Here is a 20,204-nt window from a genome sequence, read left to right as displayed (position 1 = left end):
TGGAAGCTTCAGTTAACTTGGTCTTGGGTACGTTCAACCTCGGGTTTATCAAGTGGTGGAAGGTGACCTGACCCATAAAAGACCTTGGCTTAAAAAGAAAAGTGTCTCCCTGATGTCACTTCAAAGTATCTCTAATTGGCTTGGAGAGAAACAAACGAGTTGGAAAGGTACCAATGAAGTAAGAAAGAAAATCCTGTAAATGCGCAGGATAAAAATGAACAGCAGCAAAGGAAATAGAGCAGCTGAGCTTGGTAACTTTGTAACTCTGTGGGGTTAGAGCCAGGTGTGACTGTGGGTTAGAGCTGGGTATGACTCTGTGGGCTTAGAGCCGAGTGTGACTCTGTGAGGTTAGAGCCGAGTGTGACTCTGTGAGGTTAGAGCCGTGTGTGACTCTGTGGGTTAGAGCCGAGTGTGACTCTGTGAGGTTAGAGCTGAGTGTGACTCTGTGAGGTTAGAGCCCAGTGTGACTCTGTGAGGTTAGAGCCGAGTGTGACTCTGTGAGGTTAGAGCCGAGTGTGACTCTGTGAGGTTAGAGCCCAGTATAACTCTGTGAGGTTAGAGCCGAGTGTGACTCTGTGAGGTTAGAGCCGAGTGTGACTCTGTGAGGTTAGAGCCGAGTGTGACTCTGTGAGGTTAGAGCCGAGTGTGACTCTGTGAGGTTAGAGCCGAGTGTGACTCTGTGAGGTTAGAGCCGAGTGTGACTCTGTGGGGTTAGAGCCGAGTGTGACTGTGAGGTTAGAGCCGAGTGTGACTCTGTGAGGTTAGAGCCGAGTGTGACTCTGTGGGATTATAGAGTCAGCACACTGGATGAAACACTTGTTGCATAAGCATGAATTCTAGACCTGCTGAATCCACAGAAAGTCTAGGAGCTCAACGTGGCCTGCTTATAATCCCATCATTCACTGGGTAGAGGCAGGGAATCCCCAGACTAGTTAATCTAGCTGAATTTCTGCACTCTGGGCTCTGAGAGAGCACTCCTAAAGAATAAAGGGTTTGTGTGTTGGGATGGGGGTGAGTGAGAAAGATTTGATGAAAACATCAAGTCTCTACATGCACACACACTCATACACACACACACACACACACACTCACTCACTTCTATACACAGGAGAACACAGTGTGCACTATATAAATGCAAAGAGAGAGAAAGAGGGTGACTTTTTCCAGAATAATCTTTTCTTTTCTTGAGGCACTGTTGCTAAACTTCCTTCCCACAGCACATCTATCCCTTCTCCTCACCTCCCAGCGACAAACAGAGGCAAGATTACACCCAAGTTCACTCTGGGGGAAACAATTGAATTCACTGGGCTTTTTTATTTAACCTCCATAAGGAAGATAAAGGGTGGTGCACGGGGTGTGGGTGCTCCTCCCCTCACCAGGCCACCCCTAGAAAGCCTTTACCAGTAAGGGTAAGAGCACCTTTCTCCTCGTCTTCCCTGGGCTATGTGGGAGAGCCCCGCCCCAAGGCCACATTAAGGTAGAGCTGCTTAGTTGCACGTAACAGGGAGCAGCTAGGAACTATGCTGAGGGTTTCATGACTCTCCCACCCCTCCATGAGAGGATATAAATAGTCGACAAGCCCAAGATGATCCTCTTGCAAAAGGACACAGCTAAACTCAAGATTGTAGTTGCTTGGCTCACAATACACTCACTCCCAACAGTCTCCTTCCAGACTGGCCTTAAACTGAGATTCTCTGCCTTTAGAATACTGGGTGATGTGTTTATAAAAAGAGAAAGGGATATAAGATATGTTCTATGGGGGCGTGATGAGGTGTGGAGGAAGGGGATGTCTCAGCCAGCCCATGCCAAGATATCCTCAGGCTGAGGGACCAGCCACAGGATGGTATAGCATGGAATAGAGTTTATTTGGGGCATGGGGAGGAGAGTTAAGAGAGTCGTAGAGGCAGAGAAAGGCAGAGAGGGAGAGAGTAGAGAAGTAGAGGCCGGCCGTGGCCATGAGCACGTGGAGAGAGGAGGAAGGGGAAGGGGAAGGGAAGAGCCCAAGAGGGCAAGAGAGAAGCAAGCAGGAAGCAATAAGTATAGTGGGTCAGGCCTACCTGGCTGTTGCCAAGTAACTGTGGGGTGGAGCTTAGACAGAATGCTAACACTGGGCCTATAGATTTATACAAGCATGTGCAGGCAAGCTAGACACAAACAAGTTTTATTAGATATTATAATATAAACAAGGGATTGGCAAATAGGTTTGCTAAAGGGCCAGATAGTAAGCATCCTACACTTTGAGGACCATCTGTTTTTGTTAAAGCTACTTTCTATTACAGTGGGAGAGCTCACAAGTAAATTGAGGCAGCCCTGTTTTAATAAAATTTTATTTACAAAGGCAACCAGTGAACCAGATTTGTTAACCTCTGATAAAAGGCTTGTGTGATAAAAGGTGAGAGCTAAGTCTTTATGTACCAAAGTAGGAATTTGTATATCAGACCTAAATTTGATGTCTTGAAATACCTTGTTATACACAAGGCATATATAGTATACTGTCTAGGATATGTAAATCTATTATTGCCTTAGTTTACTCTCTATTGCTTGAGATAGTAATTTATCATTAAAATAAAATTTTAAACTGTGTATGCATGTGTGATTTTGGGTTTAAACATAACACACAGGTCCAATGGACATGGTGGAACATGTCTATGACTCCAGCACCAAGAAGATAATCAGTACCGGCATGGGTTACATAGTAAGAACCTGTCTCAAAACTACAAAACACTGTGTGTGTGTGTGTGTGTGTGTGTGTGCGTGTGTGCGTGTGTGCGTGTGTGCGCGTGTGTGCGTGTGTGCATGTGTGTGCGTGTGTGTGTGAGTGCGTGTGTGCGTGTGTGTGCGTGTGTGTGTGTGTGTGCGTGTGTGTGTGTGTGTACGTGTGTGTGTGCGTGTGTGTGCATGTGTGTGTGTGTGTGCGTGTGTGCATGTGTGTGCGTGCGTGTGTGCGTGTGTGTGCGTGTGTGTGTGTGCGTGTGTGCACCTGTGTGTGTGTGTGTGTGTGTACATAAGTAGAAAGAGATGATCTGACTCTTTAACTTTGTTTTTGGAGTCGAAGGCTTTGGGAAATTCACACCAGACACATTCCTCACTGAGCTGAAGCAGCCCCATGTTAAGGGCTATGTTGAGCAGTACAGACAGGGCTGTATTTTAGCTGCTTGGTACCCTGGTACAGTACACAACAAGCGCCACAGTGTGAGATCAGCATTGGCTGGTGAGGACTGTACATGATGACACACAGGAAGAGTTTTAACTGCTCAAACCTTGAGAAAGGGAGAGATGACAATGGCCCAGATGAAGCTAGGACCTGTGGCATACTGAAGGTGGAAGCGTGTCTCCGTGTTCAGCTCACTCTGCTCCTTTCTTGTAGGTGACCTGCTTTTGGAGAGCTTCAACAGCTACACATTTTTATCCAATGGCTTTGTGCCCATCCCAGCTGCACAAGATGACGAGATGTTCCAGGAGACACTGGAAGCCATGTCTATCATGGGCTTCAATGAAGAAGAACAGCTAGGTGAGTTTCATACCTTGTATCTAGTAAGCTGGATTTGTGATGCTGAGGGATTCCTTACTGGCACTCATCTCGTCAGGCTGCATGGCTACTCTCTGGGTTTCCTACCTCCTGAAAGGAGGCAGAGAGGGAGAGAGGAAAGACCAAGAGAAGGAAAAGTGAATTCGTCCACGTGTGACTTATTAGGCACGTGGCTGAACTAAAGCTCTTTTGGTTGCAAGTGACCTAAATTGGCTTAAGAAAAAAAAAAGTGATTCACTCTGTGTTAGTTATTTCTGTTACCCTGATGACACACTGGACAGAAACAATGTAAGGAAAGGAGGATTTATCTTGGCTCATGGCCTCTAGGGTCTCATTCCATCATGGAGGGAAGGCATAGTAGAACTGTTCAGACCATGGCAGCAGGAATATATAGCAGAGCTCCTTAAATCACAGCAGGCAGGAAAGAGAGTGGGAAGGAACTGCCCCTACAAACCTATTTCCACAGGCCAGGCCCTACCTAAAGGCTTTCAAAATAGCATCATCAGCTGGGGATCAAGAGCTGGGACAATAAGTTTATGGAGGATGGCCCCAAATCAAACCAATCAGTCCAGTAGTGGAAGACTCAGACATGCTGGTTGCAGGTTCTAGGCTCTAAGGACTTAGAATTTCTCTTAAAAGCTGGTTTCTGGTCCTTCGTTGTTCAACACCACAGTACCTATTAGGCTGTAGTTTTCTTGACAGCAAATGCAATTGTATCCCAGCTCTTACAGCCTTTAGGTTTGTGGCCACAGTGTAGATGGGGCTCACTATTATTGCCCTGAATAGTGGTATCCCACTAGCTTGGATTGGTGGGCCTAGGTGAGTGTGTGCGTTCCATGGTTACCTATGGTGTTAGGAACACAGGACAGAGAGGTATAGGTGCCAAGAGCAGGCTCTTAGGGCTGAACACAGACACATCAGACCGGAATAAGGTGATGCAGGGTCTGCAAGGCTCTTCCCGGGAACTCAGCTGTGTTGACGAACTGATATTTGATGAGCAGCATTCCACAATTGGCTCTGAAGCCCATTCATCCCCTGCTGGCTTCAGTGCTGTGGCTCCAGAAACACTTCCTTCTGGCTCAGACCAACTCCAGCATTCAGAATTAACTAGGGCAGGACTATGGTAAACTGGCCTCCCTTCCCACACCCTCTGGGGTCCCAGAAATATCCAGTTGCTACAGTGAGGACTATAGGATAGGCTGGTCCCTATAGAATAGCCTCTGGTCCAGAAAAAGAAAGTTCTAGGAACTACATAGCAAGCTCAAGCAGACAGGCATATAGACTAAGACTGTGTCTCAGAGACAAAATTAAACAAGCAAACCACTCATGGAGGCATACACCTTTAATCCCAGGACCACACAAGCAGCGTCAGAAGATTCTCTGTGAGTTCTAGGCCAGCCAGGGCTACACAGAGAAAATCTGTCTGAAAAACAAAACCAAAACAACAACAACAACAATTCAAACAAATGAAACAGAAGAAAGCCAGGTGGTGGTAGTGCATGCCTTTGATCCCAGCACTTGGGAGGCAATGGCAAGCAGATCTCTGAGTGTGAGACTAGTGTGGTCTACAAAGAAAGTTCCAAGATAGCTAGGGATATACATAAAAAACCCTGTTTTAAAAAAAATAGAGAAAGAAAATATCAAGGAAGACTTAAATCAGTGATGGAACACATAGGAAACAAATGGAGCAAGGGTTATCCCAATTGCCTTCTGTGGTGGTACATGCCTGTAGACAGCACCTGGAAGGGTGAGGCAGGAGGATTGATCTTAAGGTCAGCCTGAGCTAAGCAATGAGACCTGTCTGAACGTAGGGAAATGCGCCAACAATCAATGCCCACAGATAAACCAACATTTCCAGCTGCAGAGGTGGGCACTGCTGCCATCTACTGGTGAGTGATGGGGGTGCTGCTAAACATCTTGTGGATGTACTGGACTGCTTTCGACCCAAGAATTTCTGCTGAATCAGCAAGACTGAGCTGGCCTTAGATGGCGCACCCTCACTCTGCAGGCACTTTGGCAATACCTAGCTTAGAGTTGTACTTTTGAGCACCTCAAGGCCAGCACCTCCTAGTTCACAAAGTTCCTTTTGTGGGTGTTAGTAGGAAAGAGAACACCCTTGGCAGTGCCCTGTCTGTAACAGGTTCACAGCGAAGAGGAGTGGGGGTGGGTTGGTATATTAGCAACTGAATCCTCCTCCTCTTGACTATGTCTGGGCCTTGTGGTATGAGGTCATCTGCTGTGAAGAAGATAAAACCCATGGTTTGGCCTGGGGACCAAGGGAAAATGGAGTTTTTAGGCTTTGTTACTAGGACATGATAACTTCTTGGTGACTGACTCCACAGTTCAAGTAGGTCTATTGGCAATCATCAAACACACCCTCTGCTCCTCCAGATATCCTTTACCTACCCATCTCTATCCATCCTCTATCCACCCATTTACTCTATCCATTCATCTTTAATCCATCCATTTATGCATCTTTCATTCATTCATTTATCCATCTCTGCTCAGGTATCCATCCTCCATCCATTTATCCATCTATGCATCCATCCTCCATCATCCTCCATCACTCCTACATCCACCCACCATCCATCCTCCATCCATTCATTCTTTCATGTATAATTGTCAGTGAGCTATATTTAGCCCATGACTGGAGCTTACAAGTCCCTGCTGCATAAAGAAATCCCATGTGATACAAGGTTTTCCAGCAACTTCCTGGCAATACTCAGTTCCCACATTCGAGCATCTTCTTCTGTAAGTCAGGGAGTCAGACAATCTTGTCCAGACACAAGAACTCAGAACTTGGTCTACAGAGGGATGCCACTGCTTGACTCTTAGTGTCCAGTGATGATTAGATTGATGGCTTTCAGAATACCTTGGCTGCTACTGACTAATCAGTCCACCCTTCTCTCCCTACTTCAGCCATCTTGAAGGTAGTATCATCTGTCCTTCAGCTTGGGAACATTGTCTTCAAGAAGGAGCGAAACACAGACCAGGCATCCATGCCTGATAACACAGGTACTTGTCACTTTCCCCAGTGATGATAGCTTCTGGAATAGAGAAGCCGGTCACACTCAGGCACTGGTGGTATAGGTGTCCTCCTTATCTATGGCTACCCATGGCAGTCAGCTGTGGTCTAAAAGTACAAGTCAACACAAGGAGAGAGTATGACAGAGAAAAGCCACCTTTGTGTGACTTTTATTATAATACACTGTTACAATTATGTCATTTGTTGTTACTGTGATTGTTACTTTAATAGTAGTACTTCTTTTGGAGACAAGGCCTCAGTGGATAGCCCAGGCTGGCCTGGAACTCCCAGTTCTTCAGCCTCCAAGTGTTAGGATGGCAATTATGCTTCACCATGCTGGCTACCTGACTTATTCCTAATTCCTGTTGTTAGCTCCTCATGGTACCTCCTGTCTAAGTTAAATTTTATCAGAGGTCTCTATACAGGAAAGCATCAGCATGCATAGGGCTGGCACCATCTCAGTTCCAGTCATTTACTCAGTCTTGGGCATATGCCTCATCCCTGGCGGGGGGGGGGGGCACTTTCTGCTGTCTCTGCCTCTTCCTTCAAGTGTTTCATGGCTGCAGATCCTATAGCACAAAGTCAGAAACTCAGTGGTTCCAGCCAGATGGGCCCTCATGCATGGGTCACCTCTTCTGAGCTCTCTGGTTTGTGTATTGAATAAGCATTTCCGGGCTGGTGAGATGGCTCAGTGGGTAAGAGCACCCGACTGCTCTTCCAAAGGTCCAGAGTTCAAATCCCAGCAACCACATGGTGGTTCACAACCATCTGTAATGAGATCTGACTCCCTCTTCTGGTGTGTCTAAGCAGCTACAGTGTACTTACATATAATAAATAAATAAATCTTAAAAAAAAAAAAAAAAGAATAACATTTCCAAGCAGTTGCACTCTGCCAGGCCTTAAGACACAGCAGAAAGAAAGCCAGCTCAGTTCTTCTTATGGTACAGCCTTGGTGAGGAGCCAGGCCTCAAGCTCCTTGCAAATGAAGGGTCCCAGATAAAGCACAGGTGGTCCAACTGAACCCAGTTTCCAGTCAAGCCATAACACGTTCCACCACAAGAGTGTTCCCTGGGCAGAGCAGGCGGCTCCGAGGTTATGAGCACTTGTTGCTCTTCTAGAGGACCCAAGTGCAGTTCTCAGCACCCCAGTCCGAAACCCCACAACTGCCTGTCACTTCAGCTCTCGGATATCCATCACTCTTCAGCACCCACATGCATGTGTGTCTACTCACACACATGCATAAACAAAAATAAAACCTTTAGAAAGAGAGTCTACTATAAAGTGTTATTTCTCTGAAATTCTTATTTAAATTAAAACCCAGGTTACCCTCCTCTGGATTTCCCACCACTGATTCTGGCCATCTTTCTTGAAAATACTCAAAATTTTCTGTCTCTGAGAGGATCACCTGGCTCCCATCACTCTTAGTCGTGGCTAAATATCAGGTTTCTAGTTTTGGGGCACCACAGACTCTATATTATATCACTGTACAGCCCCACAAAGCCAAGTCCATTGGACATATATTGTGTAGTAACCCACCACCCCTAAATGTGACATATGAATAAGATCCAGTTCTCCTTGAGAATCCAGAGACATGAACAGATAGCTTGTGAAGCAATGAAGGACCCATAAACTTTAGTACTATCTGCACCCCCCATACTGCCCCCCATGTGATAGACAAATCTTTGTGTGTAGGAAGCAGCTGGGGGTGTGGTTCTGTATGCTTTTGAAAATAAGTTTTTAAATGCAGAAATATATACAATGATATAACGAGCCACATGTTTATGACCAGAATAGACATATATGAATGCATTTTAGTTTTCTTTTTTCTTCTTTTGTTTGAAGTTGTTTCTGTTTCTTTACCTTTTGTTTTTTGAGGCAGGGTCCCACAGAGCCCATGCAGGGCTCAAACTCGCTGTGTGAGCAGAGATGACCTTGCACTTATGGTGCTCCCGCCTGCATCTCCCAAGTGTGGGCATGATGGATGCACACCACCACATGAGTGCACGAGCATTTCTTTTCCTTTGAAGGGAATTAAACAGTAGAAATGACATCACTCAGTCCCAGGGGCACCGGTCTAAATGCCTCTTTTCTCACACTCACGCAGCTGCTCAGAAAGTTTGCCACCTTGTGGGGATTAATGTGACAGATTTCACTAGAGCCATCCTGACCCCACGTATCAAAGTTGGACGGGATGTGGTGCAGAAGGCTCAGACCAAAGAACAGGTAATAGCGCTGTGGCTATTTAGGCCACAACCCTTTTATACATTTATCATTCATCCCATATACATGCCATCTACCTGCTCATCCATCTGCCCACATGTTCATCTATCCACCCACCTACTCCCTACTCACCCATCCACTGTCCGCCCAATCATTCACCCTCTACCTGTCCATCCAAACAGTAATCTGAATAATAAACATCCATTCATTTTCTACCATACACCATCCACACATCTACCCACCCATAAATCGACACATTAACTCAACCATCCATCCATCCATTCACCTGTCTACCCACCAACCCATCTATTTACCCACTAACCACCCCTCTACCAACCCACCTATCTATCAGCCATCCACCTGTCCCTCTATTCATACATCTATCCATTCACCCCTATACCCTTCATATATCCAATACTAAAATATCTGCAGTCCTATGCCAACTTTTTAGGACACTGCTAACCAAAAACAGAGTCCTTCACACATCACTGACCTTAGAGACCTGACCTGTGGAAATGACTGTACACTTTCAAGAAGCAGGGCTGACAGCCTCTAATTGATCCTTTAACGGAATAGGCTCCACAGAGTTCTCACGGGTGGCATTTCATTATCTGTCTAGTCATTCCTTAAGTCTGACCACTCATCCTGCCACTTTCCTGCTGGCAATACCCATGTTTCCTTCATTGCCCCTGCAGGCTGATTTTGCCATCGAGGCCTTAGCCAAGGCCACCTACGAGCGCCTTTTCCGATGGATTCTCAGCCGTGTAAACAAAGCCTTGGACAAGACCCATCGGCAGGGGGCCTCCTTCCTGGGCATTCTGGATATTGCTGGGTTTGAAATCTTTGAGGTATATCTGTGGCCTTGGTTATCTGGGACAGGGCTTTCTATTTGGCTATTTAGGCTAACAGATGTTGCTATTTTGTAGGCAGGCATACAGATAGGCACTATAGGTAGGAAGCTTTTGGTTAAGGTTACACTTGAGTGTGTAAGAAACATAAATTCACTATTTATGTGTTGGACTGTATAAGTTGGCTGGTCAGCAAAGCTGGATGCAGTAGGCAGGACCTGCCTGATCTGTTTTCCACTGACTCCATCTCCAATAGCTCTCCTCTCATGGGGTTGAGAGAGTGCCACGGCTCCAGATTGCCACTTAGCAATCTTAGAAAAAAAGAGCATCCAATTCTAAGAGCTTCAATCCAAATCTTGAAGAGGAAGTCACATTGGTTCCTGCTCACTTGAGCTAAGCCAGTGGGTCTCCTCCAAGCCGAGCACTGAGCTCAAGTTCTTTACCACAGTCCATGTCGTGTACACAGAGAGCCTGGGTCTCACTCCCATGAGTTGGAGGGAATTTCTCAGAGCAAGAGTCTGAGAGATATATCAAAGAAGTCCTCTGTGGGATCTCCCTGTCTTTTAAGCCTAAGTTTCCCTGTCTCTGAAATGGTGAGGAGAACTGCCTTATATGGTTAGTCCATCTCTGTGAAGGTGCAAAAGGTGAGCACCCTGTGGTATGGGAGTGGGTCACTTTCGCCAGCCATACTGGTCTTTACGCCATGTTAGTTGCATCTTGCACCTCTGTGCATGCTGAGGTCCAGGTCATGGGGCTTCTTGCCGCTGAGCTCCCTGCCTTGTGAGCTCATACAGCTCAGCCGCCCTCCCTCTCCATGCATATGTGCAGGTAAACTCCTTCGAGCAGCTGTGCATCAACTACACCAACGAGAAGCTGCAGCAGCTATTCAACCACACAATGTTCATCCTGGAGCAGGAAGAGTACCAACGAGAGGGCATCGAGTGGAACTTCATCGACTTTGGCCTGGACCTGCAGCCTTGTATTGAGCTGATTGAGCGGCCGGTGAGGGGCTGGCACCGTGCATGCATGGCCCATTTGTACACACCTAGTCTGAGAATGCATTCCTTGTGGACAGTGTCTCTGGCGGAGTCCTGAAGCTGTAAATGGATTCCTTGGGAACTAACTCACCTGGAACTCAGTATGTAGACAGAGGCTAGACTCTGACCGTAAGAATCCTCCTGCCTCAGTCCCACAAGTTAGTCATTATTGTTCCTCAGTGAAATCATTATTTTAGCAATTCTAGGGTTGCAACCCAGGACCTCGCCCACACAGGGCAAGTGCTCTTTCATTTAAAGTTTAAAGATAGTTTTATTAGCTTTTATATATATGAGATACAGTCTATTATAGCCCAGGCTGGCTTCAAACTCACTGTGTAGCTGAGGATGACCTTGAACTTCTTTCTTCCTGCCTCCATCTCGAAAGTGCTGGGATTGCAGGAGTGTACCACCTCACCTGGCTGACACATGATTCTGACAATCCTCCTGCCTTAACCTTCCTGTGCTATGATTAGGATGTACACCACCATGATGCAATTCTCCTAGTCTTTCTCTTCTTCTCCTCCATTCATTCATTCATTCATTCATTCCCAAAGAGTCTGTGCTTTGTCCACTGATACATCCCAAACTTTTAGAGCCATAGTAGGCTACTAGTCACCATGTGCTAGGCCTCTTATTTTAGGGTTGAGGCTGTAACTATGAACAAGATGAGCATGGACCCTCACCCCCTAGAAGAGCCAGTGGTGAAACCAACTGACACTCCTGGCAAGGTGCTATGGGAGACAATCAGGAAATGGTTTTATGTGATGGAGTCCTCAAAGTGAAGATAGTTCCCCCAGGGTGAATGATATAAACTGACACCTTAATTTAGATCCTCTCAAACACAGAAAAACATTGCTGAAAGGGATCCTGGGTAAATTTATAAGGAAGAAAAGCAACAGATTCATTTGAAATTCTTAGGTAATCTTAACTGGGTACAGTGACTCACACCTATCATCCCAGGACTCAAGAGACTGAGGCAGGAGGATTGCTACAAGTTTGAGTCTAGTGTTAACTGAATAATGAGTTATGGCAGACTGGGATATAGTGTCTCAAAGTGTATCTGGGAGCCTGGGAGGCTGTGTCTTAAACAAACCCAATGAAACAGGCTCAGTGGTAGAGGGTCCTGAGTCCCATTCTCAAGGTGGGAGAGAAGAATGCAATCTTCGCAATCTCCGTTTCTTGTCAGCATGGGTATCAGCAAGCATTGTGTCCTGTTAGTTCTTGCTTTCAGTCCCTCAAGCGGTCTATTGACAGGAGAGTAATGGTTTAATAGATTTGAGGGTAGAAGAAAGAGGGTATGGATTTACCTTAGATATAAGAATAATGCAGCCGGGCGTGGTGGCACACTCCTTTAATCCCAGCACTTGGGAGGCAGAGGCAGGCAGATTTTTGAGTTCGAGGCCAGCCTGGTCTACGGTCTACAGAGTGAGTTCCAGGACAGCTGGGCTACACAGAGAAACCCTGTTTCAAAAAACCAAAAAGAAAAAAAAGAAAAGAAAAAGGAGTAGAAGTGCCAGGAAGGCTCCTGTGTGTGACCTCTCTCTTTTTGGAAGGTTAACTAATTTTTTGAGATTCAGTCTCATGTAGCTCAGCCTGGCCTTGAACCTGTTTGTAACTGAATTAGCATTGACCTGATTCTCCTTGCCTCTGCCTCCCCCATGTCAAGGCTTCAGCCCTGTGCCACCACACCTAACAACACGTGTGGGATCTGGATGGTTGGCCCTTTCTGGTGAGCCTGGGGTCCTCTTGCCTGGTGGTGACCCTGCCTTCTTCTGTCCCCAGAACAACCCTCCTGGTGTGCTGGCCCTGCTGGATGAAGAATGCTGGTTCCCCAAAGCTACAGACAAGTCTTTTGTGGAGAAGCTGTGCTCAGAGCAGGGAAATCACCCCAAATTTCAGAAGCCCAAGCAGCTAAAGGACAAAACAGAGTTCTCCATCATCCACTATGCTGGGAAGGTATCAGCCCGGGGTCTTGAGGAGGGCTCTGTCTCAAAGGTACCTGGGAGGGTGTTCACAGCAAGGGTGCTTTGGCAGTGGCTGTACCCTCCAAACACCTGTAGCAAGGTGGTCCTCAGTTAGGGACTCTGTAAGATTTGTCTAAGCAGTTGTCAGGAGTGGAAGTGATGGTCTCTAACAGATGTCAACTGTGCTGACCAGACAGTTCTTCCCTGGGAAGACTCCAAATACTTCTTGCTCCATGGCAAACCCAACAGACAAGGCCCCTGGAGTGAGAGTTCCAATGAGTGAGTCTTCCATAGATTCACAGGAATCCCTGACATTACCACTGTGCTCCATCTGGGGGAACTGTGCTAGCTGACTTTATTACTGTTGTGATCATCATCATCATTGTCATCGTCGACATTGTCATCATCCTGGATATTATGTCCTGAATAGCATAGACATACCTCAGCTCACCTCTGCTGGCACTGCACAAACAATGGGGCACACACATGCAGGCAAAGCATCCACACTTACAATATAAAAAGAAAAAGAAAAAAAAAAGCCACAGCTTGTTATTGGAACATAGCCAGGCCAATTTGTTTCCATAAGATCTATGGCTTCTTTGGTGTTAGAAGAGCAGAATTGAGCAAGACTGTGGAGCCTACCAAACTGAAAATATTTACACTCTGGCCTCTGCCAAGAAGTTTTTGTCTTCTACTTTACATTATACTTGATGGAGCTTAAGCTCTTTTAGCCATGTCCTGGTGATACTTTCCCCAGGCTCCTACATGTTTCTTTCCAGTCTTTTCACAGATCACCATGACAACCCACATTCCATCATAACCCACCAGAGCCGTGCTGTCAGTTCACTCTGAGTTGTAGTCACAGTCATTAAAGATGAGCATTGAGCAAGTCAGAAATTTTGAAACACTCCAGTGTCTATTTCCATATATCCATGTATCAAAACCTCCAAGCTAGTAGGCTAAAGGATATAGCTCAGTGCAGAGCACTTGCCTACTATTAAGTCTCAAATCTTGAATCATCTGAAAGAGAGTCTCAACTGAGAAATTACCTAGGTCTGGTTGGCCCGTGGACATTCTGGGATGGAAATAATTATGTTGGTTATTAATTCATGGGCAAAGACCTACCCTGATTGTGGGTGGCACTACCTCATGCATGCTAGGAGAAAGCTAGAAGCAGGTGGCATGGGCACTTTGCTTCTCTGTGTCCTTCTCTGGATGTGATGCTTTGAGTCCCTGCTCTGACTGTTCTCGATGATGGGTTATAGCTTAAAATCATGAGCCACATAGATCTTTCCTTCCTTAGGCTGCTTTTGGTCAAGGTGTTTAACATAGCAACAGAAAACAAACTAGAACATATACCCTGCTTGACATCCTAGGGTCAATCTCTGGTACTGTAATGAACTGCTGTATAGTACAGCCTTAGCTATAAGAATCCTATTCATCAGACAGTGGGAGAATCCCTATGCTCAATTTAAGAATGAGGATCCTTGTTAAACTGCCCATGCATAGGGGGAATATGGGATATCTACGATGGCTTTTGTCACCATGAACTTCCTTAGCCATTTCTGGGGCTAAGTGTGAGACTCTGGCAGAAGGTGGCATCTCTGAGGCTGTGGAACAGTACGAGGTTTTTCTGGCACTAGCTTCCACTGGTGGATGCCTAGTATGGCATCCCTATAGGATCCCTGAAGATTCCGACTTACTGGTTTCTTCCTTGATATTAGTGGCAGCCTCAGAAATGTCATTCCTCATCTGATGTCTACAGGTGTGAAAGGAATGCAGAAGGATTTGGGCTTTGCAGTGGGTTTCTGAGCCAGGGAACCTGATGGCAGGGTGACTTTTGGCAGGTGGACTACAATGCAAGTGCCTGGCTGACCAAGAACATGGACCCGCTAAATGACAATGTGACATCACTCCTCAATGCCTCCTCCGACAAGTTTGTGGCTGACCTGTGGAAGGATGGTAAGCCCTTCTTGCCCTGACACAGCTTTATGCTAGAAGGCTGAGCACCTCAGACATACTTCCTAGTTTATACATCTTCCCCAGACTGGGAGGCCCCATATGGGAACAGGGAAATGACCAGGCTGTCATATGCTCATGCTATCCCATTGAAACAGCTTTGTCCATACAACACAATTCTCTCTTCATAGAAAGTACGAGTTTATCCTTAGCCAAGTGAGAGTGACTGTGGATGGAGAACACAGGTTCAGGATATCCCAAATAGCATGTCTCAATGTGGAGATGGTTTTATTAGATTTTAATGTCCCAGAACAAAAGGAAGTCATAAATCAAGGCAATCTTTTAAGGACTCTGGAGGGGACCTAATGATATTCTTAGCTTTGGGGCCAATGGAAGATGGTAGTCTGTTAAGACAGACCCAAAGGTTTCATATGATAGATTAATATTAGGTCAGGCATGGATGCAGATAGTAAACGGCCAATAGGAGCTAAAAATAGCCCAAGATGATTTGGCTCTGAATCTGCAACATTCCAACTCTCCATAGGTACTCATCTGTCAGCCTTGTAGAATCTTTAACATAGATCTGCCCCTTTTTCTGGAAAATTCAATTCATAACATCTTCTTAAACAAGGGACACTGAAAAACAAGGGACACTGAGTTTCCCCAGCCCATTCCTGGACTCACTGAGAAGGTCCCGTTTCATGGCCCAGGAAGTGGTATATCTGGGCATGATGAAGCAGTCCTTTTCTGAAGTCAGAAGGATGCATGGCACAGTCTTCTTGTCTCTGCCATGTATCAATATGACCTTGGGCATGTTGATTAACTTTGTTGAGCTGGGATGTCCTCATTTGTAAACTGGGTCAACACCACATCTCACTTGCCCCAGAATTGTGTGAGGTTGGCTCTCACCAGTGGTTCTCAGCCTTGCACCAGGGCCTCTCTACTCAATCACAGGCTGAGGCATATAGAGCTGGGGCATATAGGATGCTCTGGCTCCATCTAGTGCCGCATCACCTGGGCATGATGGCAGCACCTTCTGGACTCTTGGAGCTTCTCATTCCATCCTAGAGAAGGCACAGGAAGTCTATGGCTATGTGGAAGGGCACCTGCCCAAAGCAGAAGCTCCCCTGTGCTAATATTCCCCACTAATACCTGGTCTATCGAGCACTTACCTGTCCTCCTCAGAGCACTTGCTGTATCTTCTAACCAGGATGTCCTTTCATTGGATACCTATGTCTGCATGGACAGATGGTGGGCCACCATACCTCCCCCTTTTCTGTATCTTCTCAGAGATCAACTTCTCAGACACTCCTCATCACCCTGTTGAAGGAAGGCCACTCTTCCTTCTCCTCTTGTTCCATTCTCTTTTTCTCTTCCTTTTTATTTCCTCTTCCCATTCCTTCCCTCTCACCCTCCCTTTATCCTTGATTTTTTTAACCAGAGCTCACCATCTGATATAGTACACTTCATTGTATGCCTCCTATTAAAGATCAATAACCTATGGGGAGAAATGGCCAGGGTCTTTGGTGAGTGCTTGGGGCCTATACATGGTCACTTCTTAGGAAATCTCCAGGAAGAAAGGAAATATTGAAGACTACTGTGAAGCTGAGGGCTCTCTATGCCTTGTGTCCACATTACATCCTTAGGAGTTAGATACTGTTATTGCCTCCATTGTTAAGAAAGGGAAACTAAACTCAGAACATGGTGCCAGGGCCAGGGTACTCAGTGAGTTTAATGCCAAGAATGAAACCGACTCCTTTGATTTCTGTGAAAAGAACAAAGGACATTGGCTTATTCTGACACTCAGGTGTCCTGAAGGATGTCCAAACTGACAGTACTTAGAGGCTCTTTTCCCATCTCTGTCCTGCTAGCAGTAGAAGCACTGACCACCAGAGGGAAATAATGGGGGATGGTACCCAAGATGGGATCTGTCATCTCCCAGAGTATCACCTGCACAAAAAACCTCCTTTGATCACCATCTTCACAGCTCAGTCCTCTGGCTTGTGGCAGAGCCCAGAAGCTGATGTTACCCTTCATGTACCCCACAGTGGACCGCATTGTGGGGCTGGACCAGATGGCCAAGATGACTGAGAGCTCACTGCCCAGTGCCTCCAAGACCAAAAAGGGCATGTTCCGTACCGTGGGCCAGCTCTACAAAGAGCAGTTGGGGAAACTGATGACTACACTGCGCAATACCACGCCTAACTTTGTGCGCTGCATCATCCCCAACCATGAGAAGAGGGTGAGGCATATCCCAACTTGGGCCTCCTGCATACGGGATAGTACTGGGGTGGGGGGCTATAGAAAGGAACCTGGGAGACAGCAAGGTACACTAATGAGGTGAATGGGCAGAAAGAGAGGTCTGACCTTGGTTCCTGCCCTGAGCACCATCAAAGAAGGCCTGCACCTACACATGTAAAAAGTTGTCTGGATTTGGGCCTATTCCACATGCCTGAAAGCAAAGGAAAGCAAGGAGGGAAAGAAGGGACGGAAGGGGGAGGGAACAAAGGAGGGGAGGAGGAAGGAGGGAAGGGCATCTTCCCAGAGAATGCTCAGCTAGTTAGAAGCATGGGGTGTGAGGCCACCATTTCTTCCATTCTTCCAGTAAATGCTGGCCAAGCTGCCACTGTGACTGACAGTTGGGATACAGTGTTGAAGAAATCACTGGACACACATTTGCTTTTGTCACAATGGAAAGAGGATTGCTACCGCATCTAGTAGAGAGAGGGCACGGAGGCTGAGGGACAGCTCAGTATGTTCCCAGAACAAAGAATTAGTGGGCCCAAAATGTCACTGATGCTGAGATTATGAGAGACCACAGGGACCTTGATACATAGCCTAGAAACATGATAGTAAATCAGGAAAATAACAGAAATCTGGCTAACTGCTTCTGCTTCAAGAACTTTTAGAATGGGCAGATGGGCTGGGCAGGTAGCTCAGTGGGCAGAGGCTCTTGCTGTTAAGGCTAATGACCTGAGTTCCATCCCTAAGATCCACATGGTAGAAGGAAAACCTGACTGCCGCAGGATGTCCTCTGACATTCACATATGTATGTGGCATACCTGTACCCACACCTACCCCCATATACAACATAAATAAATAAATGCCATTTTTAAAGGTATGGGTATCATCAACTTGGTGAAGTACATAGCAGAGTATGAGTGTGTTTGGAGGCATTTCAGGCCAAGATCTTGGGGTAAGAAAAGATAGAGAGGTAAGAAATTAAGTCTAGGCAGGAAAACTATAGCTAGGTAATTGTGTATTGTTTTTGTTTGTGTACATGTGTGTACACATGCCTGTGGATGTGGGGTATACATACACAGTGTACTATAGAAGTAAGAAGACAAGCTCTGGCATCAGTCCGTAGGTATCTTCTGTTTCTGGGTGGAACAGGTTTCTCACTGGCCTGGAGCTTTACCATGTAGACCAGATGAACTGGTCCATGAGCTTTTTGCAATCCTCCTGTCTCTGTGCTCCTTTCTTACAGTTCTAGGATTATAGGTCCATGCCACTATGCCAGGTTTTTATATGGGTTCTGTGGATTTGAACTCTGGCTCTCATGCTTACAAGGCAGGCACTTTGTGGAGCAAGGCATCCTCCCAGTCCCTTTGTTTCATATTGGTACATAAAGGTATAAAATAGGGATGGGACTATACTAGCTTATAGAGTTCCATTTGTGATGGCTAGAGATTGGTATCCTGTCTATAGGAAACTACTGAAGGAATTTAAGTAGTAGGTCATGATCAAAATTATACTTTAGACCAAATGAGGAGTTAGAAGAGGCAGTCAGGGCTGAGGGAAAATGATCAAGTTGGAAGGTGCTGCAGTTGTCTGGGCAGAGACAGACAATGGCCTAAAAAAGTAGATTGGGGAGGTAACTTTGCCATTAATGTGCTTACCACACAAGTGTGACTTGGAACCCCAGAAACCCACATAAATGCTAGGTGAGTTTGGTGGCCACTTGTAACTTCAGTCTCAGAAGACAGACACAAGGAACCCCCAGAATTCCAGCTAAGAAACTACTGGTACTGGTGACTTTTGAGTTCAAGTGAATGAATGAATGAATGAATGTCTCAATGAATAAGATAGAAGAGTGAATGAGGATGATTTCTGACACCAACTTTGTGCATTCAAATGTGTAGTGTACAAACACACATGAATATACAGACATCACACAATGCACATCCATATCCACCACACACATATCATGCACACATACACAAGTGAACATGTATGCTCTCATAGACATGCGAAGACATGAATGTATACATCTGCACACCACATCTGTTTTGGTTTTTATTTTTAAAAGAAACTTACTGGGAGAGACATGGGGGGCAAGAGCTAAGGGTGGTAATGGCCCAGAAGTAAGGGAGAGGGTAGTGATGGAATAACTTCAGCTTCTAGCCAGGGGTGCTGGCACCACCAAGCACAATGGGGAGAATAAGAAAAATAGGGCCAAAACGTGGAAACCCAGAGATGGTAACAAGGCACACTGTCTCTCAGCTAACCCCTGTTAAGACCCCACAGACCTCCAGGTATATTTTCCAGCAGGGCTTGCTGCTCCAGTGCTCACTGGCCTCTTCCATCCCCACAGTCTGGCAAGCTGGATGCATTTCTAGTGCTGGAACAGCTGCGCTGCAATGGTGTGTTGGAAGGCATCCGCATCTGCCGTCAGGGCTTCCCCAACCGGATTGTCTTCCAAGAGTTCCGGCAACGGTAAGCCTGCTGAGGTGGGGCAGTATGGAGCAAGCCTTGGAGAAGCACAAATGATGGAGATGTGTTGGGTGACTTTTGCCTTCTGTTTTAAGCTATGAGATCCTGGCAGCGAACGCCATCCCCAAAGGCTTCATGGATGGAAAGCAAGCCTGCATTCTCATGGTGAGCTTAAGCCTGGACCCTCCCAGACATCCAACTGTGACCTTCCTGCTGTGGGTCACATTGCCAGTTGCTGATCTGGGTGGGATGGTTCTCAAGCACATGTCACCACTGACTAAATGGCCCAGTTGAAAATGGAAACCCTTCTTCCTCCCTCCTCAGATCAAAGCCCTCGAACTTGACCCCAACCTGTACAGGATTGGGCAGAGCAAAATCTTCTTCCGAACGGGGGTCCTGGCCCACCTAGAGGAGGAACGAGACCTGAAGATTACTGATGTCATCATGGCCTTCCAGGCAATGTGTCGTGGCTACCTTGCCAGAAAGTAAGCAGAGTTTCCTGTATGCTAAAACTGTATCCTAAATCCACAAATTCATAGAAAAAACAATAAGTCCAGAGAAGGGGCTTTCCAGCCCTGTGTCGAGACTCCCTGATTCCAAGAAGCCATCTCTCTTAAGATGTGTCGTTAATCAACAGCTTCTGCCTGAGAGGAAAAGGAAGCTTCAATTGCAATGCATGTAGTGGCTATAGATGTAAGAAGGACAGAATAACAGCCAAGGGGCTGGAGAGCTTTAGATATGGGTTGGGTTTTTTTTTTTTAATTCTTTCATATATTACATCCCTACCACAGTTTCCCCTCCCTCTTCTCTTCCTAGTCCTTTCCTGCCCTCTTCCATTTCCTTTCAGAAAGGGACATATCGACCAAACACGGTATGTCAAGTTGCACTAAGACCAGGCACATCCCCTGT

At 46.2% G+C, this 20,204-nt stretch overlaps 1 protein-coding gene across 4 annotated transcripts in view; it reads left to right on the top strand.

Moving 5' to 3' along the window:
* Myh11 (myosin heavy chain 11) overlaps positions 1-20,204 on the top strand; it is a 98,758-nt gene that overhangs the window by 49,248 nt on the left and 29,306 nt on the right. For all 4 annotated transcript variants that reach the window (XM_021185416.3, XM_029470543.2, XM_029470541.2 and 1 more), the window contains 11 exons: positions 3,368-3,511; positions 6,449-6,544; positions 8,659-8,777; positions 9,470-9,622; positions 10,451-10,624; positions 12,442-12,615; positions 14,471-14,585; positions 16,631-16,824; positions 19,177-19,298; positions 19,391-19,460; positions 19,620-19,780. In XM_021185416.3, the coding sequence (XP_021041075.1) occupies positions 3,368-3,511; positions 6,449-6,544; positions 8,659-8,777; positions 9,470-9,622; positions 10,451-10,624; positions 12,442-12,615; positions 14,471-14,585; positions 16,631-16,824; positions 19,177-19,298; positions 19,391-19,460; positions 19,620-19,780 (1,522 nt within the window). The remainder of the gene's footprint in view (positions 1-3,367; positions 3,512-6,448; positions 6,545-8,658; positions 8,778-9,469; positions 9,623-10,450; positions 10,625-12,441; positions 12,616-14,470; positions 14,586-16,630; positions 16,825-19,176; positions 19,299-19,390; positions 19,461-19,619; positions 19,781-20,204) is intronic.

Source organism: Mus caroli, unplaced genomic scaffold (assembly GCF_978045245.1).
Source record: "Mus caroli unplaced genomic scaffold, Mus_caroli_1 scaffold_17, whole genome shotgun sequence".
In the NCBI taxonomy this organism is placed as follows: domain Eukaryota; kingdom Metazoa; phylum Chordata; class Mammalia; order Rodentia; family Muridae; genus Mus; species Mus caroli.
The sequence above is the reverse complement of the archived record's forward strand: the minus strand, read 5'-3'. Positions and strand labels throughout refer to the sequence as shown.